The sequence below is a fragment of the Ptychodera flava genome, chromosome 6 (assembly GCF_041260155.1).
Source record: "Ptychodera flava strain L36383 chromosome 6, AS_Pfla_20210202, whole genome shotgun sequence".
NCBI lineage: Eukaryota > Metazoa > Hemichordata > Enteropneusta > Ptychoderidae > Ptychodera > Ptychodera flava.
The window spans coordinates 36,550,048-36,576,140 of NC_091933.1; the positions used below are offsets into that span (position 1 = coordinate 36,550,048).

General features: G+C 36.0%; 2 protein-coding genes across 2 annotated transcripts; both read right to left on the reverse strand.

Annotated features, from left to right (window-relative positions):
- On the reverse strand, positions 1-11,898 carry LOC139135642 (ATP-binding cassette sub-family C member 8-like). Its single transcript, XM_070703147.1, has 14 exons — positions 11,732-11,898; positions 10,148-10,387; positions 9,580-9,737; positions 8,463-8,555; positions 7,428-7,530; positions 6,285-6,398; positions 5,679-5,790; positions 5,231-5,361; positions 4,687-4,765; positions 2,902-3,010; positions 2,292-2,395; positions 678-811; positions 401-463; positions 1-265 (listed from the first exon to the last, which is right to left on the reverse strand). Exons 4-14 carry the CDS (start codon positions 8,477-8,479, stop codon positions 128-130), a joined length of 1,104 nt encoding a protein of 367 aa, XP_070559248.1. The 5' UTR covers positions 8,480-8,555; positions 9,580-9,737; positions 10,148-10,387; positions 11,732-11,898; the 3' UTR covers positions 1-127.
- On the reverse strand, positions 11,344-26,000 carry LOC139134472 (ATP-binding cassette sub-family C member 9-like). Its single transcript, XM_070701332.1, has 13 exons — positions 25,962-26,000; positions 25,350-25,512; positions 19,664-19,704; positions 18,822-19,094; positions 18,009-18,227; positions 16,690-16,768; positions 14,622-14,727; positions 14,078-14,176; positions 13,613-13,778; positions 13,257-13,394; positions 12,626-12,854; positions 11,732-11,940; positions 11,344-11,418 (listed from the first exon to the last, which is right to left on the reverse strand). Exons 1-13 carry the CDS (start codon positions 25,998-26,000, stop codon positions 11,344-11,346), a joined length of 1,836 nt encoding a protein of 611 aa, XP_070557433.1.
- Between the last annotated feature and the right edge of the window lie 93 nt (positions 26,001-26,093).

The window sequence follows — 26,093 nt, forward strand, 5'->3', positions numbered from 1 at the left end:
GGAAAGGGGTAGTCTGATCAGGGGGTTTTCTGGTAGAAAACAAACTATTCGATACGCTAAGTGTAAACTGTGCATGTCATGATGAATTGAATATATGTGACAAGATGTCTCGATATACATGATGACACTAAGAATGTCCCTTCAGCAATGCAGCAAAGTGGCTTCCATCCTGTTTCTCTAACGTCTTCGGCGAACCAAATTCAACTATTCTTCCTTTGCTCAACACCAATACATTGTCTGAGTCAATTATCGTTGACATGCGATGCTGGGAATAAAAGTTGTAATGGCATTAATTATAAAACAGTAACCTCAATATCAACTGATATGTGGTATATCGAATTTATTGGCGTGTTGATATTTCGACAAGGTAAACTGGAACTAGTTGATGTAATATACTCACGGCGATCGTCAATACTGTCCTATCGGCGAAGGCTGTAGCTATGACATGCTGTAATATGGCATCCTGAAACGTGGGTGTAAAACAGGAAAGAGTATGTGTTTGTTTTACGCGGGCTAATGCTTTAAAGACGCATTCAGCCTTACATCATTCATAACAAACTGCCATTTGCTAAACAAAACCAGGGTACTTCATTACACAATGATATCATTCGGTGATATTCTATGTAACCTTAAAACGTCATAATTGATTTATCAGTACTTTGTGCATTGTAGCGTACCGTTTTGACGTCAATCGATGAAGTGGCTTCGTCCATTACCAGGATCTTAGTCTTCCTTAGAAACGCTCTCGCAAGGCAGAAAAGCTGTCTCTGACCGACGCTGAAGTTTTCACCTGCCTCTGAAATATCTGCTTCTATAAATAAGAGAAAAATAGCGTCAATAACGCATTGCTCCCATTTGATCGGATGGGATATATGTTTGCTACAACAAGAATGTAAAGTATTAGACAAGAAGTTTCAGAATTGAAGACATCCTGACTGAAAATGAGAAATTTGGCCTAAAAAATCTACGTAGTGTAATTACAATCAAGTGATAAAGGCTCTGTCTTTTATCGCCAAGCAGCACCTACAAATTAGTTCGTAAATCTGCCCAATCCGTTTGGGGGGGGGGGGTAAGGTCTCTACAAAAGAGGATTATTTGTCACATAAATTTGTATAAACAGTTGATTACAATTTCATTCAAAACTTAAGGCTGATGCCCGTATCCATCGGCATTAATCAGCCGCTCTGTCTCAGGAAAAATAAGAAAAAAATGTCATTATTCTGATTTTTTGCACATGTCGTGTTTTGATTTATTTTAACAACAAAATATAAATACACACATGCAGATTCCATCCCACTTTTTGAGTAGGTTGGTAAATTTTCTGATACTTGTATATTCCGAGTGGGGTACAGTACGTAGACAAGAAAAATGATGGCAAGGATATATCTTTAAAAAATATACCATATTCGTTGATGTAATGCAGTTTTCATTGATTTGAGACAAATGTCAGTCCTACATGTAGGGAGCTGGTTAAGGTTAGAAGTATTATTATTTCCTGCAGTGGAGCGTCCAACAAGATTCCTTTACAAAATGACTACTAGATCGTATGGGAGAAAATGACTTTTGCTGACGAAGTTACACGATGATGTATATATCGAAACACCAAGAAAACCTAAGTCAGGATTTTTGTTTGTTCTTTTGTAAAGAAAGGAATAATCTCGGCTTTTTATCTTGAAATCTAGCAATGTGACGCTACCTTTTAAGTTTAAAAATAATTTCTCATTTTTTTTCCTTTGTGAAAGTTTCAAGAAAATGACGATTGCAAAGATAATTTTTTCGTTTCAACATGAAAACAAATTGAATTGGCTGATATAGTGCTATCCATTGGTAGTCCCCTACCTTGAACTTTCATATCAAAGTTAAGGCAATAACTAAAAGAAACTTACAAGCCATGTTAGTACAAGGACATAAACAGATATAAAAAGCAATGCCAGCTGATCCCAATAGCTCCCAAAGCTATAAATAAGTATAACAAAGTGTTCTAAAAATAAACGCATTAAGATCTAAAATACAGATAACAGGTTTAAGCTCAATAGGTAACCCGATGCAATATCAATTGAAACTTCTCAATAACAGCGAGACAATACGTCTAACAGCATCGTGCATCACGAGATGCACCAAAACATGCTGCGATACAAAGTGTAAGTTGTTCTTTATTAAATCTATTCAGTGTTTGATTTAGCAATAAAACATTTATAAAGCAACATTACTCTTCACTGAAAGGGACAAAACATAGAACATGTAAGGTAGATAGATCGATATATAAAATTCATTTACTTATTTGATCCTACCTAACTGTTCGGGAAGATCAGCGATGACTTCATGTAACTGAGCAACACCTAAAGCTGCCCACAATTCAGCGTCACTTTTTTCGCTTTCCGGGTCGAGATTGAACCTTCAACAACATAAACGTTAAATTGATGTTACAATAGTTAAAGGTACCATAAAGGAGCAAGTGTAAAAAGTGCAATATAAGGTATAAGCGATGCCTCCACATCAGAAGCTAAAGGACTTTGCGAGCGAAATTTAATGTGGTGCTTATACTCGGTCGTAGTGATAGCCATGTAGCATGCACAATGCAAACGAAACTAGTGTACGTGAGTTGAGTAATTTTCTGACAAGTCAGAAATGGCGCCATCCATAGACTGCAAAAAACCCAAGTGGCCCTATTTTCCCATTTGTATCTAAACATGGAAATTTCGCTTCAGTTGAAACAATGAAAATCTACAACAGAGTAAAGATTTCAGTGATGTCATAGGTTCCTAATGATACGCTGTACTCGTAGATTGTGCATTAAATGACCCGCTTCATTTTTCCTATTTCACAATAACAATAATCCTATTACAAAATCACACGAGCGAACAACTAGCGTTCGAGTTTTCAGAAGGGTGCCTTACTTACCTGATGGTTCCAGAAAACAACACTGGGTCCTGTGGAATTATAGCCAGACGTGTACGCAGTGTCAACAAAGATACTTGACTTACATCTATTCCGTCAATTAGTATGCGTCCTGGAAGATAACAGACTCGTCAAAACAGGAATACAGGTACAGAAAGACTGAATATGAACTGTAAATGCTCACGTGTTTCATTATATATTGAAGTTATGTGTAAATTTGAACCTTTGCCACATGTTTGCAACTTCATTGAAAGTATTATGATCAACATAATGAAAAATAATCACCGCAGATCAATTCTAAATGGTCATGAAGTATACAAATATGTAATTAGCTGAAATAAAAATATTGAAGTTCTTTGTCTGCTGTCATTGTATCACCATTTTATATAGCAAGTGTAATTACCATTGGCCAAGTCCTTCAAGCCATATATGCCGAGCTGTGAAAGCTCATTAGATATGCAAATTATAAATTAGCTGACATAAAAATGTGAAATGACTTTCGATATTGTTTTAACCTAGTACCTGGTATAATCATCAATGTACATAGCATGTTTTGCCAACTTTGATCAAGTAAATCCCGGTATATATCCCTAATAAGCAAAGTTCATTAAATATGTAAATTAGGAATTGGCTTAAGTAAAAATGCTTAATGATTGTCAATAATGTTGTATCATGGTATCTGTAATATGTGTAGCAAATTTTGTCAACTTTGGTCAAGTCAATTCAGATATATATCTCTAATTAGGAAAGATCATTAAATATGCAAATTAGGAATTGGCTGAAGAGAAAATGCTTAATGACTTTCAATAATATTGTATTATAGTGTCTTTAATGTACATAGCAAGTTTCATCAATTTTGATCAAGTCAATTCAGATAAATATCCCTAATTATGAAAATTCATTTAATATTCAAATTAGGTTTTGGCTGAAGTAAAATGTCTTTTGACTTTCAATAATGTTATATCACAGTATCTTTGATGTATATAGCAAGTTTCAACAACTACAATCAAGTTAATTCAGATATATATCCCTAATTGGGAAAGTTCATTGAATATGCAAATTCGGAATTGGCTAAAGTAAAATGGCTAATGACTTTCAAAATCATGAAATGTTGTATCATAGTAGCTTCAATACATGTAGCAAGTTTCATCAACTTTGGTCCAGTCATTTCAAATATATATCCCTAATTAGCAAAGTACATTAAATATGCAAATTAGGAATCGGGTGAAGTTAAAATGCTAAATGACTTTCAATAATGTTAAATCATAGTATCTTTAATATACATACCAAGTTTGGTTAATTTTGATCGAGTCAAATCAGACATATATCCCTAGTTAGGAAAGTTCATTAAATATGCAAATTAGCAACTATCTTTCATGTCACCCCTTAATGGTTCCCACTGCTGATATATCTTGGTGTGATCAACATTTGTAGTAAATCTCATCGTTTTTAATGTATATCAGTTTTTTTCCAAGATCATTAATTATGCAAATGAGCAAAAAGTATGCAACCCAAACCCACCAAAAACTAATCAGTTCTTGCCATTTGCTAACTGAATATATGTACCAGATTTGATTCTGATCTGATCAGTCGTTTTTGAGATAACGGACCAACAGACAGACAGACAGACAGACAGACAGACAGACAGACAGACACACAGACAGACAGACAGACAGACATCGCTGCGACATATGCCCACGTGTGTAAACACGTGAGCAAAAGACTGAATATGGGTTTTATCATGTTTATGGACTAGTTAACACTTTGCGTGTTATTTTATTTGTTTACCTTTGAAAGTGTCAGTCATCCTAAATAGTGCCAAGGTAAGCGATGACTTTCCGCTGCCGGTTCTTCCACAAATTCCGATCTGTGTTAACGTAATATTCCTTGGTGAAATGTTAATTTATCACAATATATTTTTTATATCTTTTAGAATGCATCGGTTGAAAAGGAGCGCATAAAGCCGTATATTGAAATATGTAGTTTTATTCCATGACGAAGATTTCTCGGTATTTGTGAGAAGAAGATATTATTAAAGAGTGTACTTAGCTGTATGGCATTCTTGAAAATCATGCATGCTCTTCCTAAAAATTGTCAAATCTATTGAGGCGAAAAGATCTGATACTGCCTTGCGAAGAATTAATCGTGTGAGAACGTAAGTGAAGCGAAATGAAACAACAATATTATCATTTCAGAGGAATTCCGCCTTCCATCTGCCATCAAATTTTAATTGCGAGTGCTCTACTCATTAATCAGTCACAAGCGACATGATAATTGTAAGACCATTGATTTGACTCGGGGGAATTTTTTTTATAATACGGCATTTACTAACCTTTTCGCCAGCTTTGAAATGCACATTGATATCTTCTAAGACAGGCTCTAAATCATCTGCATATCTTACTGAGACATTTTCAAATTGGATATCGCCTTTATCCGGCCAGCTAGGGGACGGATTATACGTCCCTGTAGTTGTAATACACGAGATAAGTCAATGATTGGTTGTTCACAATTGTCAGTTCATTCAAGGCGTTGCCTTCCAATTGTTCAATTTTAAATGTCGTGATTGTATACAACGATTTACGTTTGGTGGAAAACACAAGAAATGGATTTCCGGAAACATAGATAATGTATTGGCATCGAAGTGAACTTCAGCCAGTTGTATTTTACAGGTAATAATTGCAAAATATTTTATTGATTATTCAGCTACTCAGATACACGGGTGGGTAGGAGACAGGCAGAAATATGAAGCAGTATTTACTAAATCAAAAACAATCACTTACCTCTGTACGCCTCAGTTTTCAGTTTTGTGTAATGCTTTACTCTTTCTACTGCATTCATATTCATCTCGCACTCAGCAAACATTCTCACCATCCAATTTGCTTGTCCGCAAATCTTTGACCGAAATTGCAAGAAAACATCTTTTATAAATTTGCGCCTGGATGTTGACAAGGATATTAGTTGATGTTGCCCTTTTTAGCTAATATGTGAAGAACAGCAATTTAATTATGAAAAATAACGATTCTACTTCCCTCATTAATATCATCACACTTGGTTTCTGAAACAGATTTATTAAGATCATCAATGCAATGATAGCATATACCTGTAATTTGCAATAACCTCAATGTGATTATCATGGAAATCGTACCGTGTAGATAATATGATGCTCACAACACACAAATATCAGTAATGTTATTACATTGATCCTGAAAGTGGAATATTTCGATTGAGCCATATTCTATGAGGAGGTTACCTTTGGTACTACTTGACTTCATAGTCAATGATTTTTGGCTAGGAAACATGGTCGTTGCTAGGTTTCATGCGCAATAAACCTTCGCAAAATGGCTGCAAAGTGTCAGGCCGGAGAGATTGCCGGAAAGTACACCTACCGAAATTGCGTACGTCAGAGCCAATCCTACCAAGCTTGGTGAGATAGCGCCAACTATGCAGCTTATCAATGATGTAAGGGCAGAAATCAAGACGAAAATTGCGCCAACAAGTTCCTGTGAAGGAATGGTAGGTGATGCGTTCTTATACTTGGATAATAGAAAGTGCTTTTAGATGTTACCAGTCGCAGGTCGACGACGTTAAGAATGCGCCTGACCGTATTTCAAATGGGTCTTCAGCGTATCTTAAATTTTCTTAAATGGGAGAATAGGTCTTCACCGCATCTTAAATTTTCTTAAATGGGAGATGCATATGTACAGTTTTACGTTTTCTACAGCCATTTTTCGGCTGGAGCAAAATAACATTTATTGCTTGCCTATCTACCATACAAGGTGTTTCTTACAATAAACATGCACAATAAGAGTAAAAAGTTTTGGTCTGGTTAAAAGATAATGTACGATACTTTGTAACCGCGCACGCTGGATGTAAAATGATGTTTCATTCCAGATGGCGATAAATTGGGGCAACAGAAAATCACAACTATGCGCCTCCATTCCTACCCATTCATGTGTAAGTTACCGCTGTTTCAAACTTTTAAAATTTTGATGATTGAGGTCACTTATTTCATGCAAATACAGATACCTGTTTAATTTTAAATGACAACTAAGTGCAGAGCAGTATATCTTAGCATCAAGGCTGCCTTACTCAAATATCACAAAATCGCATTTAATACCGCCTTGTTTGAAATACCTTGTTTACCTCCGAAACAAATTTTCGTTTTTAAAAATTTCAATTATTTGGTAAATATTTCTTAGCCTAGGTCATATAACATACGGATCATACAAAAGATTACATCAAACTAACATTATTTTGCATGAGCTTGATGTCTACACAATATACCGCATATTAAAGTTGTTTGCCAGCAGATATAATATATGTTAAAATACACAGAAAAGGAACAAATGAAAATGCATAGATATCAACCATAGTGAGAGATATGAATTTAATACTTGTGCTCCTGCGCTTGCGCAATACAGTACTGTTTCTGCTTGAGCGGGCGAAATGTCTTTGCGTTGAATTTGAGAATTCGGTGTCACAAGGCAACAATATGACTTGTAGGCAGTTTTGTGATGTTTGACACTTACCAAACGGATTGATAGCCATCGAAAACTGCATAGGAGATAAAGTTGCGCCACATTATTGGTGTCCATGGTTTCCAACAATTGCTTACTGAATCGATTTTCCTCTCTGCAAAACATGATAAATAAGAAATATGATGGGTAAACATTTGAAAACTGAAACGAAAGAAAATGTAAATCTTGAATTATTCATCTGTTATCGTCGCTGCTATACTATGCTAAAGTAAAACAGCCATATGATTACAGTGGATATTACAGTCGGTAATGACACTTGTGGACTAATCTAGACGGTTGAAAATGCCCATTCAAATTAAACTACATGCTACCTAGAATTCTAGAAGTCGTTCTGCTGCGTTAATTGGGCAATTGAGGAAATTGGATCACCTTATTAGACCTGTGAAAGCCTACCAGTAGTAAGTTTAATGATTGTTGTTACTATTTTTTCCTATTTCATGTCGACATCAACCTCTTGTTCTTGTCCTCAAAGCATGTTGAAACAGTCGCTATTTAGCTTTTCAACTCAGCCTGTACACGTATTTAGATTTTTTCGTTATTGTTGACATTTGATTTGTAGTCCGGACTAGTATTTACTTGTAAACAATAAAAATGCAGTCTCTACACGAACAGGTTGAGACGAAAAAACTGAATATTGTGTATCTCAACATGCTTTAGGGAGTAGAAAAAAGCAGAGCATGTTTAAAGGTATTCGATCACCTATTTTGTAATAGCAAATCACAGATTTTACGCCGGATGGCCACTTTTTAAAAAGAGCGCCCCACACGACCAGCCATCATGGCATACTTAGTAGCGTCGTCTGCATGAGCTTTGACATATCAAATAAGGAGGACCGACAGCTACAGGTGTTACGGGGTACTACGCTAAGTCCCGCCCCTTTACCATATATGGAATATGCAAATTTACGTTATCGTGTGCCTTTCACACACTAAAAAATTGTGAAAATCATTAAAACTTGCGCATAAATCCATGATGACCGTAAAAAAGTTTACAATCTTATATTTGAGAGTATGAAAAGTGTCATACCTAAACGCCCTGATCATGGACAGTCCTCCCAACGTCTCGGAGAAGTGAGCGAATACCGGAGATTTGGTGATGCTTTCTATTCTCTATAGTTCTCTGGCGACAGATGCAAAAAGGAAAGAAGATTGTTGCCAAACATTCACCTAATGCGCCCCAAGTGTGAAGAATAAATGCCGATCAAGCACACAAAACACCGAACAGTTTGTTGCCTAAATAAATGGAGGGAAAACTCGACATCAACGTTATAATGGGTCAGAAGTGAGTGCACTACCGACCGATAAAATGTTGTAATTAGTGTTTTTACACAGTTTGAAACTTGTTCTAGCATTTCTGACGTCAAGATTATATTTTGTCAATCACAAGAAACACTGACGATTAATGACAGATCAATGAAAAACAAAATAAGATTACTAATCATTCTAGAAATAACAAAATAGTACAGCGCTTTCTTAGACGGTGCATAACTGTAATGGAGGAACTTTGTTGTCCTTTGTAGTTAAAAATTGAAATATTTGCTTATCCATTATCGTTTAGAATGATAATATAAAGGGTCACGCTGCTAAGTAATGGAAAGCGAGTAGTCCAAAATTAAGCAAGACGTATATTTCTCGATTTCCAAAAAGCGACACTGGAAACACACAAAAATGATTACTCTAATGGGCATATTTCAACATTTATAGTTCACCGTTGACATATTTTGGTGAATGTCAACAGCTGCAGCAATATTGGCATACTCTAACAAAAAACCAATTTGAACGTTGTTCTATTCGCTTTAATCGAGTTTGGTCGTTATTCGAGCTAATTTCAAAAAGTGCCGGTGTGTTGATACGATTTGGCTGCCACATTAGCAGGAATTCGACCTCTACTGATATTACTATGAACATGTTTCACTATCTTCAGCGTTCGTTTTCACCTCCTTCTAAAATAAGTTTGCCTATTCTACTTCTTGTGTGGCATCACATAAATTTCAAAATGGCATCAACTCCACTGCAGGTTACAGTCAGTCTAACTAACATACAATGCTAATGCCAGAAATAAGCGCTGAATATTTATAAAGGCAAAATGTATATTGAACTATTTGGCGGCCGGCCAAATCTTGAAACACTTTAAACTTCCTTACCTTGTTGTGGTTACATAATATTTTTGAATAAAATAGTACACCATGACAAAGGGCGCGACTAGTACCAGGAACACTGGCGTCACAATCGTGATGACAATCAGTGCGGACAAACATATCGAAGCGGCAAGCACTACATTTAGAATATTCCACCATAATTTCTGCAAGAGGTATTTTAAGATAAAGATCGTATAGGTATATTATGGACGAATGGAAGGATTTCAATCGTGTAACAAGTATATGACTAATTAAATTGCTATGGTATTCTATACCAGTGTCGTTGATTGCAGGTATACGCTTTCGCCTCTCAGTCACGTGCTCATCATGACTTGTACACTTCGTTTCGTACAAGAATAAGCGACTTCAATTGGCCAGTGGCTCTAAGTCTCAATATTATGCATGTAGTAAAAAGAGTGAGGGGTTGTCCTTCAAAACGAAAACCAAACTTCACAGCTTTAATATGGATTCTTTCGGCGATTTCCACTCTTGCTTCCGATTTATAGACAAACTCAAAAAAGCTAGGTTTATCAATCCGCTGTAACTATCGTCAAATAATTTGAACGGTGCCTACCTGATCGATGATTTGCATGTCATTGGAAAAGCGGGCAAGGATGCGACCAACAGGAGTTGTGTCAAAGAATCTTCTTGGAGCATGGATTATATTACGTAAGAGTGCGAAGTGAATGCGCTTTGCTGCGAAGAGAGAGGTCATGACTTGTACAAAAACTGCAGCGATCAGAAAAACCACGAAAGTTAGCGTCAGGACCGTGTACCCTCGACGGTAATACATCAATTCTTCTTCGATTACTTCCTGCAGAAAAATAATCAAATGTCTTTCAACTAATTTAGAACTAGCAATACTGTTCATTCAAAAATTGAAAAAAAGAATTGTGACAGTGTTAATAAATATTTTGACATTCTCTAGAATGCGGTAACACTTGGAATAAAGAATCTGAGAATATAGAAAATTAAACATATTGAAATCATAGACTGAATTAAAGTTCATGTTCGGGTGAAACGCCAGGACAAAACGCTAGTCGTAAAAGTCAGTGGTATTCCCCTAAATAAGGATGTACCGCAAGCACTATTTCTGAAATATCGCGACGTTCAGCGTAATTACAATTACACTTGTCGGCATTACTCGCTCAATAAGAACAGGTGTACAAACGATTCAAACTTAGTCTAATCCGTGACATTCCGCAACCGAAAAACCCGATCAAGTTTAAACAGGTGCATCAAAATATAAGTATTTTGGCAATAACCTAATTTCATGATTGATTTTCACGCTTGCATTTTCTACCCTTCCCTTCCCTATGTCAAATATGACGATATACCAAATGATGATCGACATATATGAAGGCCTTTGACGTCATGTACTTCAATTCCACAAACTAATCTTTATGAATCTCTCATTTATACTTTACAAGATAGGCGGTACATTTTGCGGCAATTCAATAGTTAGAATATAAAACCTCATACTTTAAATTTTCAGTTTATTAAGAATCCGTGGAAGCATTGTACACATATTTGTACACACCAGTTTCGATGACGACATATGTTGAATTTTAAATGGTCGACACTTGAAAATGGTTTCAAGTAAAACTATCCACAAACGAAAACAAATACGACACGGCCAAACGAACGCAGATTCCGCCACCAACAGGACTCTTGTAGCTTAAGGTTTTACATAGACCCCTAACACTTACACATGTTTTGTCATTAGTATAGATTTTTACAACGTCACCAAATAATCACCTAACAACGATTTTAGCCCCTCATACCCATTGGCCAAATCCCCACCAAATCGAATGCGACATTCTGGGAGTAGGTAAATCTCTTAGGCTGAAACACCGAAAAACAGAAATGAAATATACGTTATCATGTAAATTAAATCACGTGCATACGTCTATGACAAATGGTATATTATGTATTCATCATATTTAGATGTAAAAAGATGAAAGAAGTTTGCAGAAGCGTGTCGTTGTGACGTATTTGATAGAAATGAAATACGATATTTAGTTGTATTTAATATGTATCGATTCGTCTATTAGACGTACATATATTGTTTGGCCGCGAAATGTCACGGATTTAATGTTCCTCCATATCTAACGGGGTTATCTTAATACTCTAATAGCAGTGCTGCCATCGAGTTTACCTGTGTCTTGTTTATCGTCTTGAGTTCAGCTTCAGACCAAGCACACAACAAGAAATTACAGGCCATCAAAGCCCCGGCTTGGGCCGCCAGCAACAGCAGAGTCAGCACTACCAGTGGATACTCGATCGCTTTAGCATATGTTCTGTAGACTCTCCATGAAACCGCGCCTGTCAATCTCTCTTCCTTTTCAGTCAGCGTGCCGACAGAACCTTAAAATGGTGCAGCATGTCAGAATCCAATGGAAAGGCTATGAGTATGTGCCGCCCGAATTGGTCACTTTCGCACGAAAATATTGTGTTTTTTAAGGGTCAAGGGTCGACTTTTTTATATGAAACAACCATGTTCACGGTTTTAAAAATGTAATGACGTTTTAGAAAATGCAAGACAATGTCGGTAAATGTCTAAAGACATTATCCAAATTTTGACGGAAATCGCGAATCGATGTGTAAATTTGTGTGGTATACATGGGGTCTTTTAACTGAGGTAGCATACTAAGTATGAAAATAATTGGAGAAAGCCTTCACAATGCAGTAAGTTGTTTCAGTGGACAGGGTTAGTCAATCATTGAATTTTCATCTCAATTCATTTCATGAGCAAAGAGATCCAGTATTGTTTGAAATCTTCAATTGGCCATTTCTTTCTTTGAAGTTGAGTAGACGCACCCGTTCATACGACACACGGACATACAATTCTGATCCGAAACTCGTAATACCTAACTAGAGGGTCGTTTCTGCTGAAAGGCGGCATTCTTATCTATAGGTCTCGAATAATTCAGTATTTCAATTGCAAATTTGTCGTCATATTATAATATCTGGTATGACATCAAATGTAATGTGTTTTATACATCGCGAAGTTTGAACCTGGACATGGTGCAACTGACTTTCGATTAGCTACCTCTTCTTGATCCTCGTTCTCCATTTTCTTTGTTGAAGAGATCTTTCTCAAGTTGAAGTCGCTGCTCTCCTGTGCTAAGGATGTGTTCATCTTCTGTGTCGGTTTCTCTAGCAGACTTTGAAAGTGTACGTAAAGTCTTTTCCCACAATACAAACAGTTCCACATCATGCTTCTTTATTTCGTTCAAGTCACCTTCTCGAACTATCTTCCCTTTATCCATAAGAACTACCTGTTTGAATGGTTATTTTATACGCGCATTAATTTGTAAAAGGGGTTTCTAAACAATGTTTCGGTTTTGTGAACAAGGCCGCGTGAACAGCAGTAAATTTAGACAATATTTTCATTATTTTTGTTCATTAAACCTGAAACAATTTTTTCTAATTCGTCTTACACATGGACACTGAAAACAAAGCCTTTGTCCTGCAACTCACTGTGTACAGTTTGTAATGTCATCGTTTGCCATTAAATTCTTGTCAAATATCGACAATGACATCGAAGATAACAAACACACAAACGGTATTGAGAAGTTAAACGCTAGGCATTTCGACGTGATGTTTGAAGTGAGGCGAGAAGTCGTATTTGTTCAAACAGGACAAAACTAATAAAATACTGATATTGCATTGGTTAATACCTTGTGTGCGAATTGTAGCGACTGTAGCTGGTGTGTGACGAGCATCACTGTTCTACCCTGTCTAACAAGTAGATCCATGATCCCGTTTTCCAGGAGATGTGAACTCACGTGAACATCAAGTGCCGATAAAGGGTCATCCTGTCAAAAGCAAACAATGTGCATAATAAAGAAATGCATTGAGAGTAAGGAATCACACCCAGTCACCTTGTTGGATGGCTTATTCAAATTTCGTCCAAATGTTCTGAAAAAAAAACGCCTATCTTCCTCGGGAACTACTGTGAAAAGTTGATTCGCTCACTTTTCTACATTGTTGACCGCTTGATGAGCGCCCTGTAGCTTTAAAACAGTTTATTTACCAATATAACAATATCTGTGTTGCTGTATATAGCTCTAGCTACACTGACTCGTTGTTTCTGTCCTCCACTGAGGTTGATACCTCTCTCGCCAATCTCGGTCATATCACGGGCTGGAAGAATGTCGATATCTGGTTGTAGAGCACAGGCTTTAATGGCATCATCATATCTGCATTGTAATGGACAATGAAAAGAGTTTTACTAAGACGTCACACATCATTGCGGAGCAACCCTTTCCGCGGACACGCACGCAGTTGTAATGCAACATTTACATACATGTGTGTGTGCACATACATATCATGTCGAATTATGAACATATATACACAAATTAGGCATTAAGAGGCAATCAGTTGTACTCTTTCACGTTTACACCGACTTGAAAATCTTATATTCTTCATTAGTTTTTTTTTCTCTCTGCAGTCGTATACAATACATACGAGTAAAAATCGGGAAAAAGTAAATACCAACCTTTTTTGGTCATATCTTTGTCCAAAAAGAATGTTTTCTCTAAGCGTCGCATTCTGTAGCCATGCTTTCTGGGGTACATAGGAAATACGATTTTTTTTTCTAGAATAGAATGACATGAGTTAACTCAGATATTGTAGTGAAAGTTCAGTGCTTGCTAAAGAAGGCACAGTGTGTAAGTGTTAGCAGTCGACAAAATAAATCTGTGTTGGTGGTCTCTATGCATACTTTGTGTTGCTGGGTGTCTTGGCCTATTTTAAGGATATATAACAATGATCGAATAGAACATCTATGATTAGTACATGTGACATCATTCCCAAGATTCGTCACTGACCTCATCGATAACTATACGCAAGAACGTCAATTATATAACGTTCAGTCTAATCTACCGACTATTTGGCAAGTTCCTCTAATATCCATTCGGTCGGTTTATCCTAGTAAGACGTACAGCCGCAACGTCATTTATGAATATATGACAATGTACATTGCTATGAAAAGCACCGTGAAGGTTTATTTCTCTGTTAGAAGTATTCAAAGTTTAATTCACCTGTTGAATTGCACAGATCCACTCACTGTAGTCATTTCTCCCAAAATAGCAGATAGCAATGATGACTTGCCACTTCCCACAAGTCCAATTACAATAACAAACGATCCTGTGTAAACAGTAAATTTAACATGCAAAATAATCGTCTGACACAGTTTGACATTCATCATTGTAAAGTTTTGTGACACCGTGACGAGGGACCTGCCACTGTATGAATCAAAAGCTAAACTCACATATTTTTTAAATACTGTACTTGTGATATTTCTAATATTCTTATTCTTGTTATTAAATTCCTACGGTTCTTTCATTCAACGTGATATTACATTTTAAAAAAACCTCATAAGGTTTTTTTGCGAAGCTCAGTAAATTTATTATTTTAACGAAAGTGACGGGCAACCGGAATATATCGCCGGATGGGCTAAACTCCATTGAGCAGCATAGCTTAGAATGGTTGCTCTGTCATCGAAAAACTATAATTCCTTTATGGACTAAACGCCACAATTGGCATAGTAAATCTGCTAAAGGATCTTAGAAGGAGGAAAAATATCAAGAAGAAAATATAATAGTGCACTGATATTGCTCCACTAATCTATCTAGCATATCGCTGTTGCAACGCATGCTATCACTCAACTTCGCGTATAAAGTTTAGAATTATTCCCTCTTCAAACATTAAAAGATAAAAAAGAAATAGAAAATGCACGTTCTGCAGATGACATTTTCGAGTATGTTCGAGAAGTAATTGTTGAGGAAACTGGGTCACGACCTTTGAATACGAAGAAAACTAATTCGCACACAGGTATCTACCTCAGAACAGTATCAGTATCTAACCCAGCAATCATAAAGAAATACGGTAACGACAAGACTGGCCAGATGAAGATGCAGTTTCATCCGAGTGTCGGCTCGAAATTTCAAGTAACGTCTTCTTAATGGTGCAAAATCATTCAAAAGGCAATAAACAATAATCGTGTTGAGGTGCTCGGACAATAATTATGAAACGCCACCCTCCGCCATCCGGAGCATACATCAAAGTAAAGAAAATTGTATAGTCTGTAGAATTCATTATTGTAACCAATAGGCAAGAGTTTCCCTAGAAATGTTTCAAGAGTAAAGTGAAGATATTTTTATACTTGAAATATGACACAAATGATATAATTCTCAAGGTAAGAATAACCACTTAATTAGAAAAACGGTAGCGATAAAAGTATTGTCATGTTTATATCATTATGGTTTGTCGATATCGATTCATTTGCAAAAGTTTCAATATGTGCCGAGAAACCAGTGTTCTTCGACGCTATATATAACGCGCACGTCCCTTAGATTGACAATAGTAGCGCAAGAAATAACAGCTCTGGTTCTTCAACATGGAAAACTCGTTCACAAACTTAAAATCAAAGCATGACAGATTTTTTTCACAGAGGAAATCATATTGTTATTATTGTTACTGCTCTTATTGTATCAGGACTTCTATCATATTGCACTGTTAGTATCATTTAATCTTAATTTATTCTAGGCATGGACCTGAAACATTAGATGTAGTATGCGACGCATGAGCAAGTGATAATTTTTGTACTTTTTTAAATATTCGTACAAAAAGAAATATTTTAATGATTGTTATTCTGATGTTTATGACATTGGTACGCGGATTCTCCACCATGTCCTAATTCAAATACAAATTAAGACGGCTAAGCAGGAACTTACGAGTTGCAATGTAGACCCTGAACATGTTTGTTGAATAGGAAAACGTGGTTGGGTTGACGTCACTGCCAAGCTACTGATACATCAGAGTATCTCTCAATCAGAGAGCAATTGAATGTATATACAGTATTGTGGCTATGTCGGATACAAACGCCATAAATATCACAATATCAAGACTAACTATATTTTGATTTTTTGGGAAAAGTCGAAATGCTGGAAAATTAGGAAATACCAACAAGACAGAGTCAATGAAACGTGACAATTTAATCAATAAACTACTGTCAATAAACTACTCAAAAACACTACTTAGCTTTATAAGTAGGCATGACATTTACATGCACAGAAAATTAAAGTGTTTAAATAGGGGCTTTCTTACCACAAGGAACACTTAAATTGATATTTGATAACACTTGTGTTGATCCGTCGTAATCCCAAGAGAAAATTCCTCCGGTTATCTGTAGATATCAAAGATAAAATAACTGTTGATTTCCTCTATGAAAAGCGTATATGATCAGCAATATAAGAATTGTCATCGTGAGTATGTGTGTATATATATTATATATAGATATATAGATAAGATGTACAGAAAGTAAAACCGATTATACAGTGATATTGTCGTGTTAGTTAAAGCCTCACTAGCTGTATCTTTTAGCATTATTTTTATGATTTAACTTTCAAGCTAAAATAAGTTTGTTAGAATGTACTGATTTACATGTGTGTGTACACCTGTTCTTAACTAACCACTGGGACTGTATGTGCTATTTTGAACAGGATAAGATTGCACTATAAGTTAAATGTGTGGCCAAATATTAAATCGCATGCCAATGCAGAAAAGCAAAAACATTTGACCTGTGCATATCTGCACTGAAATCTTCATATAAACTGAACAGAGTAGTCCAATGTAATGCATAGGGATGAATATTTTCAACTGTAACATCGCATGTTCTGCTACTTTTGAAATATTACCAATTTTTGAAAATGTCGAGAAATCAAAATGACCGTTCAAATTTAACTTGTCGGTTGTCAAATGTTTCACAAAGGAATGGTTTCCTTATGCAATTAAAGCTCATATACCTTCAAAGGGTAGAATTCAGAGAAAACCTGGGGGAATAGGAAGATATTTTGAATTCAACGAAATTCAAAAGTTACAGCGAGTGCGGTTTGAGTCAAAAGTTAAATTTCACAATTCCTGCAATGAGTAATCTGTCAGAAAAAATAGAGAAGAAGTGTATGTCTATACGCATTTATTTATTTGTAGTTCACATAAAGACACGCAAAGAGGCAGGCAGACTGATTGCATGCGTTCATACATACCTAATACATCGACACACACAAAGAAATGCATGTATTCATTCATTCATTCATTCATACATACATACATACATACATACATACATACATACATACATACATACATACATACATACATGCATACATGCATGCATACATACATACATACATACATACATACATACATACATACATACATACATACATACATACATACATACATACATACATACATACATACATACATACATACATACATACATACATACATACATACATACATACATACATACATACATACATGCATGCATGCATGCATGCATGCATACATACATATCGTATGTATCATATGTTCGTTCGTACCGTTCTGAACATATACACATACATAAATATGTTTGTGTTTACCTGGAAGGCAGTGTTGTCAGAAACGAAACAGTCATTGTTTTCGTGTATGAATGATAACTTCTCTTGAAATGATCCATCAACTTCGTGATCATCACTCTTGAATAAGACAGGCTTGTTGGTTTGTTCATTTGTCTTTGAAATAGGCTTTATCAAATTCGTGAGAAAGTGGATATTATGAGAATCCTTGTCGGACTTTGATGGTTCCGTCTGATCAAGGACCTGTGGCGTCGGATGTAATAGAGCGGTAAAACACGGGAACACTTTGCCATAGGTACACAATTACACAAACGAGCAGTTGTTATTGATTTTAACTAGTAAGTTTATGTACTGCACACAGTGCTGTCACATACATTCAAATCTTGATATAGTATACTTCTTAATCTAATAAAAAGTGCATGAAAATTTAGCTATTATTTTCGTCAGCAATGATAACCCTCAGTCTCGTCTCGAAGGAGCACACAGTTTCAGAATACAGGTTCTCATGTATCTGTGTCCCTTCGTCAGCTGAGATGCAATATGGCCCGCTGCATAAGGCTCGCAAGGCTTCACAATACTGGCATGCAGAGGAAGCAGGTTGACATTTTGAGAATCATATGACACCGACTGAAACATACCTTCGTTCTTAGGCTAATCCTCTCAATGTTACCAAAGGTATTACCTTTAGAAAACTGGGGACATTTTTAAAATGGTTGCAAAGGAAATACCTAGAAGTATGCATAGTATTATGAGAGGCAGCATTAGCTATGGAACTTTATCAACATATATCAGAAAATGTTATTGAATGAAAATATCTGACAACATTGTAGACAGTACCACGCTTTCATCGTCGCTTCTGTCTTCCTTGTCCAAATCAATATCTGTAAATCCTCTGCTCTGGGAAGGCAGTGCGTTTTCCGGCCTTCCAGTCTCTTTGTAGTTGAAGAACTGCTGCAATCGTCTGGTTGATGGTACAGCGTCGGCGGTGTAGAGTATGGACTGCGTGAAAATTACTAGTGGCAAATAGAGTTGATTAAAAAAAGCTAGAGCCACGAAAACCTTGTCGGGTGTCAGTGGTTCTGGACTAAAAAATGAGTATGAGAGAAACGCCTGGGAGTGACAGTGACAGAAATACGGGAGACAGACAAACAGGCAGGCAGACAGGTAGACAAATAAATAGATAGATAGATAGATAGATAGATAGATAGATAGATAGATAGATAGAGAGATAGACAAATAAATAGATAGATAGATAGATAGATAGATAGATAGATAGATAGATAGATATAGAGAGAGAGGGAGAGAATAGATTTTATAAATAAATACGGTAACTTGAAATCACAAAGTAGCGTAGACATATAATTTTCAAACTTAAAGTTGAAGTGTTTATTGCTCTGGTGTGTGGACAAACTTGATTTTGTTTGATAACGGTAATTTTGTAGATGTTGGGATATTGATCGTTCTTCAAATGTACACTCAGAAATGGTATTCAAATATTGCTTCAAGTGTTATATTTGCGTGTGTATATCTGAAGGAAAAAAGGTTATCGCAAATAGGCAACTAGTGTGGTATCAACGTTTACAATATCAGTACCACAATAAATCATGTAGGACTCTCTCAAGGGTATATGAGTTAACATATTTATGATACGGTCGGTTCGCAACTGAAAATTAACTCACCAAAAGTGACACTATTGCTGTAGTAATCAAGGACAGAGATACTGCAAGACAACATAAGGTAAAATACCGTTACGCTTTTGTCATAGAAATGAAATAACCAACACCCAATTCTGATGTCAAACAACTGCTCCATTATGGCGAGCTCAATTCTAGAGTTACTAAATTACATCAACAACAGATAGAATGACCGCAGACGGGATGCAATTACACAATTAGGTGTGCCCGTACGCTCAATCTTTGTTTTAATTTGGTATCGCAAAGATAATTATCCAATGTAGATATCTTCCTTTACGGCCATTCAATTGGAGTTCATTTAGATACTTGGCATTCAAAGACAAAGGGCATGAAATATTGATACAGAAATGATTGTCCCAAGACTTTAAAATCGAAATCTTTGTATCATATAAGCCGTCATGTAATCAATATTCAGGTGAAACTCAAATCCTGTCATCAGATAACTCACATCTTGACATCTCATAGCTTGGTATTCAGACGCAAAATATTACCAGATGTGAACTGAATGTGCAAACGTGTTTTACAACAGGTTCATTAATAGTAGAACGCTTCACACAACAATCAAATGTCTATTATGTCACTATATGTAGCAGGTTTCATCACTTTTCGCACAGTACTCTCAGAGTTAATCACTAATTACAAAACTTTATTTAAGATGCAAATGAGCTGTTAATTAATTTGACACTGCTCAATCATTCATGAGACAATTAGATATCCCTCAGATCAACATTTGTAGCACGTTTCATTAAACTTTACGCTGTAATTTAAAAGAGAAATATCACTATATACAAAGTTCATTAAATATGCAAATGAGCCCTTAATTAACCTGAAACTGTTCAATGTTTCATCAGATCAATATCTGTAGTAGTTTTCACCAAATATGCAGCAGATTTAATCACATTTGATGCAGTTATTTCGGAGTTATATGACTAATTATAAAACTTCAAAAATATGCAAATGAGCTATTTACTAACTTGACACTGCTCAATACTTCTATGTACAATTAGATATCTATCAGATGAACGTCTGCATCAAGTTTCATCAAATTTAATGCTGTAGTTTTAGAGTAATATCACTAATTCCAAAGTTAATTAAATATGCAAATTAACCCTTAATTAACTTCACACAACTAAATGCTTTAAACCACAGATAGATATCAGTCGGAGTAGTATCTGCAGCAGATTTCATCAAATCTGTTGCAGTTATATCGGATTTATATGACTAATTACAAAACTTAATAAAATAGCAAATGAGCTAATTATTAACTTGACACTGCCGTATGCGTCTAATTATATTTAGATATACATCAGATCAATATTTGTTGCATGTAATCAAGTTTGAAGCAGAAAGTTCAGAGCTATGTTACTAATAACACAAGTTCAGTAACTATGCAAATGAGCAGATAATTGACATGACATTCACAGTATCATCATAATGTTCTGAGATTGTCATCTGTGAAAAGTTTCATGAAATTATGTGTAGTATTTGTTGATATATGTCGACACTGTCATTACCGTCTCCATAGGGAAACCATTGTATGGAAAAAATGATATTGCATAACTTCATTAATATGCAAGCCACACTAACCAAAATCTAATCAGTTCTTGCAAATAGCATATGGTACCTGTCTACCAAATCTGAATTGAATCTGTTCAGGCGTTTTTTGAGTTCTCGTGTAAACGGACACACACTCACACACATACACACACATGCACACACACACGGACAGACAGACATCGCTATGACATTAGCCCACGTGTGTGAACACGTGAGCTAAAAATAGCACCCAGAAGATTTGAAAGTGAGAGCGGTGTTATCATGCATGACAAAAAAGCGTCACATCAAATCCCTCGCGAAGAAATGTTGATGTTACTGAAGACTAAAACACTGCAGTCTACAAACTATACTGTTATTTTCCGTCAATTACTTATAACTGTGTTGCGTCCATGCTTAAAATACAACACAAGCATGTTAAATATATCATGTCCAATATCTTCAATATTAACATCCTCTGACCAAGGATTCCTAGGATGACCGTGCTGCGATTGTTACTACCCCTTCCTTTCTCATTCATTAATACTACATGTAACACCTTTATCAGAAGATACTGAAACATTTGACGCTTGTATAAATGCCCCTTTAATATTCCGTTTGCTTTCACTTGCAAAGGCTTTTGTAATTCAGTATTCTGCCAGACTCAAAACTCTTACAGATATTCCGCACTACCTATCTTGTTTAGAACATAATAATGGTTTTTGAAAATGAACCTGGCTTTCAATAACCCTGTCTTAACTTTCAGGATCAAGAAAACACTGGGTAGGGTTTTTAGCTCACGTGTTCACACACGTGGGCTAATGTCATAGCGATGCCTGTCTGTCTGTCCGTGTGCGTGTGTGTGTGTGTTAGTGTCTGTGTCTTTCTGTCTGTCTGTGTCTGTCTGTCTGTTTACACGATAACTCAAAATACGCCCAAACAGAATCAAGTCAGATTTGGTAGATAGGTAACATATGCTACTTGCAAGAACTGATTAGATTTTAGTTAGTGTGGCTTGCATGATAATGAAATATGCGATATCATTTTTTCCGTACAATGGCTTCCCTATGGAGACGTTAATGACAGTGTAAACATATATCAAGAAATACTGCACATAATTTCATGAAACTTTTTACAGATGACAATCTCAGAACATTATGATGATACTGTGAGTGTCATGTCAATTATCTGCTCATTTGCATAGTTAATGAACTGTGTTATTAGTAACATAGCTCTGAAGTTTCTGCTTCAAACTTGATTACATGCAACAAATATTGATCTGATGTATATCTTAATATACTTAGAAGCATACGGCAGCGTAAACTTAATAAATAGCTCATTTGCATATTTTATGAAGTTTTGTAATTAGTCATATAACTCCTAAATAACCATTAGGGGACGACTGCATTAATTTGCATTGTACCTGAAACCCGAGTCCTTGTCTGACCAACTCGGGTGACAAACAGAAGACTTTTAATCCCCAAGGTGTGAATGTTCCATTGTTATGTTTATCTAATCCAGCTGGTGCTATTGTAGTTCCCTTGTAGGAAAGGGAGGTCTGTGAAATTGATCCTCATAGGGAAGTAGGGTATTCCTAAGTTAATGGAGCCTTCCCGTAATGTTTACCAAATGTGATGAAATCTTATGAAGATACTGATCCGACTGATATCTATCTGTGGTGAAAAGCATTTAGTTGTGTGGAGTAAATTAAGGGTTCATTTGCATATTTAATGAACTTTGTAATGAGTGATAATACTCCAAAATTACAGCATTAAATTCGATGAAACTTGCTACAGATGTTGATCTGAAAAATATCTAATTGTACTTAGAAGCATTGAGCAGTGTCAAGTTAATACATTGCTAATTTGCATATTTTATGAAGTTTTATAATTATTCATATAACTCCAAAATAACTGCATCAAATATGATGAAAACTGCTGCATATACTGATCCGACAAATATCTGATTGTGTTGTAATGTGAAGTTAATTAAGGGTTCATTTGCATATTTAAAAAACTTTGTTATTAGTTCAATAATTCTGAAATTACGGCACCAAATTTGGTGAAACCTGCTAAAGATATTGATCTAATAAATATTTAATTGTGTTTTGAAACATTGAACAGTGTCAAGTTAATTAAGGACTCATTTGGATATTTAATGAACTTTGTAATTAGTGATATTACTCTAAAATTACAGCTTTAAATTTACCAATACATGCTACACATGTTGACCATACGGATATCTAATTGTCCCATGAAGCATTGAGCAGTATCAAGTTTATTAACAGCTCATTTGCATATTAAACAAAGTTTTGTAATTAGTGACCAAACTCTGAGAGTACTGTGCGAAGTTGATAAAACCATAGACCTCGAGAAAAACGGGACAGGCAACTGCGATAGAGAACAAAGGGTCTATGGGATTAGCAGCTTGCGATCTATCTTTGAATAATTAAGAGGTGTTAATTGGTCGGGGACTGCACAAGGTCCGGTTCATAGACACGTGCATGCGGATATACGGTAATAATGTTTTCAGATTACAAGTTATTTCGGATTACCCGCAAGTCCATTTTTAGAAATAAAAGTGTTACAACTACTTTGAGAAGAATTCGTCAAAATGGTTTTAAAGTACTTTTTACATATTGGTAGCGAGATTCGACGCATCTAGAAGTCTGCAGGGAGTCAGTATGTTGCTGTAAAGTGACAAAGTTTCGAATAGAAATCCGAAACACATACCGCTGCAGTTCCAGACTTGACAGCAGTTGACATCACAGAGTGTTTACATTTCGCAATCGTCCGTGTATCTTCGAATTTTCCCTCGTTTTTGCAGTTTTTTAACCGTCGGAATATTTTCTGTGCGAGGAGTGCTCCATGATTCGGTAAAGTATGTATGTTAACTACTGAAATGTTGTTGTTTGAAAACTGTGAACGGCCAAATTTACGAGGACAGCGTTCAGCTTTGTGTAAATGCATGTCTACCTTACTGCTTCTGAATCCATCAACCGATGGATAGTCCCGATTTATCACGAAGTTTCTCCTGACAGCGAAAGTCAGTGTTACAAATGTATTTTCTAGTACTTTGCGGATGTAAACATGTGTAGCTTATCCGAACTTTGGTGTTTCTTTAGGCTAAAACAGTACCAAAATGTTAGAGGTCGTGTATTTGAGCTCCGATGGAGTAGTCATTTTTGTGTTCCATGATTTTCGTCAAATGTTGCGTGACAGATGAAATAAAGGTCAGATTTTCGTTTCGCAGGACTGGGAAGTGTAAACCTGTCTAACTTGTAAATGTTTCTTGTTATCGGTGATTTTTATGGTAGGGAATGTAAACTTATATTGTAGATATCTAGCAAGAGTTTTCTGTAGCGTCTATGGCTAAATGTACACAGTTTTTATCGTCTAGTTTTTTCCCGTTGGCTTCGGCTTGAATCCAAAATGTGATCTTCATCGTTACCAGAACATTCACCGTGACTAGTATCAAAAAACCCTCAAAATTCTCTGTGTCATTACTCGGAACGTGCCATGCAAGAGCAAAGTGTACATATTCAGAACGTCAGTTTGATCGTTAATGAGATTCAGTGTTAAGTACGAAGTATTGTTGTCAGGGACCGCTTGGCAAATAAACTTTAATGTATTCAAAGATAGATCGCACAAAGAAACCTCAGCAGTTGCCTGTCCCGTTTTTCTCGAGGGTCTATGATAAAACCTGCTACATAAAGTGATATAACAGATATCTGATTGTTTTATGAAGCGTACTACTATTAATGAACTTGTTGTAAAACACGTGAGCACATTCAGTTCACATCTGGTGTATTTCTTGGAAACAGTCAAACACTTTTTTTCTCTTACAAGAGTAATTTGCAATTTCTATAACCGTACATATCAACAACATAAATAACATTCAGGAGTTAACCATTATAGACGCACTTTATATTTGTAGGATTAACTTTATGACAAAATGGTTCGGTGTTACCGACATGCATAGGACATTAGCCTGACAAACACGTTTGGAAATTGTATGCAGGAGCAGTTGCATGATACATCCGACTTGCAAACCGCTTTGGCACATCCAGCGGCATAGCCCGAAATGCGGAATATGTAATTAGTATGTATCACCAACTGTCTGAGGCATTTCTACTTACGAACTACGCTCATACAGATGCCAAGTTTGATCAATGACCGAACTTGCTTGCCCCTCACAGCCTCTATGGCCTTGCAAAGCATGTCTTCCCAACCATATAATTTCACAAGCGTCATGCTTTGTAGCGTTTCGTTGATTTTCTCCAACCTCTTGTCAGAAATTCTCTATGAAGATGAGGGTAGCATTATTTTAATAATAAAAATATTGACTGTGTAAGTTGGTGAGTTAAACGTAAAATTGATTAGCTTGGAGATAAATGTACAGCACACATGCTCTTCATCAGTTATTCGAATGGAAAGGAATCATGAATCATGAACGATGGCCTATAACTTCATCAAGTATTTGTGGTATGCTGTGAGACAAACGATGCTATTCAAAACGTTTCAAATCATCACGAAAGAGAAGTTTAGCCTAATGGTCAGTCGATTCCTCAAACATAAAACAGTGACTCTGTACGAAACATCAACAAAGTAAAGATAAGAAATAGCAAACAAACTTCAATCCTTTGGCACGTTTCGCCACTTTGTAGAATAATATTTTACGACGCGTAATGTTTTTGTGTATGAAAGAGAAGGAAAGCAATATATGTTTTTTTAGATTAACATCTACCTACCAGTACTTCGGCTTGAATTCTTGCAATTTTATTTGACATAATTAATTGTATTGGCACGAAAATAATGTAAAAGGATGCCCCGATGAGGGCCGAAACTCCTATTTCCGTGTACAATAAAACGAGTATTGCGAC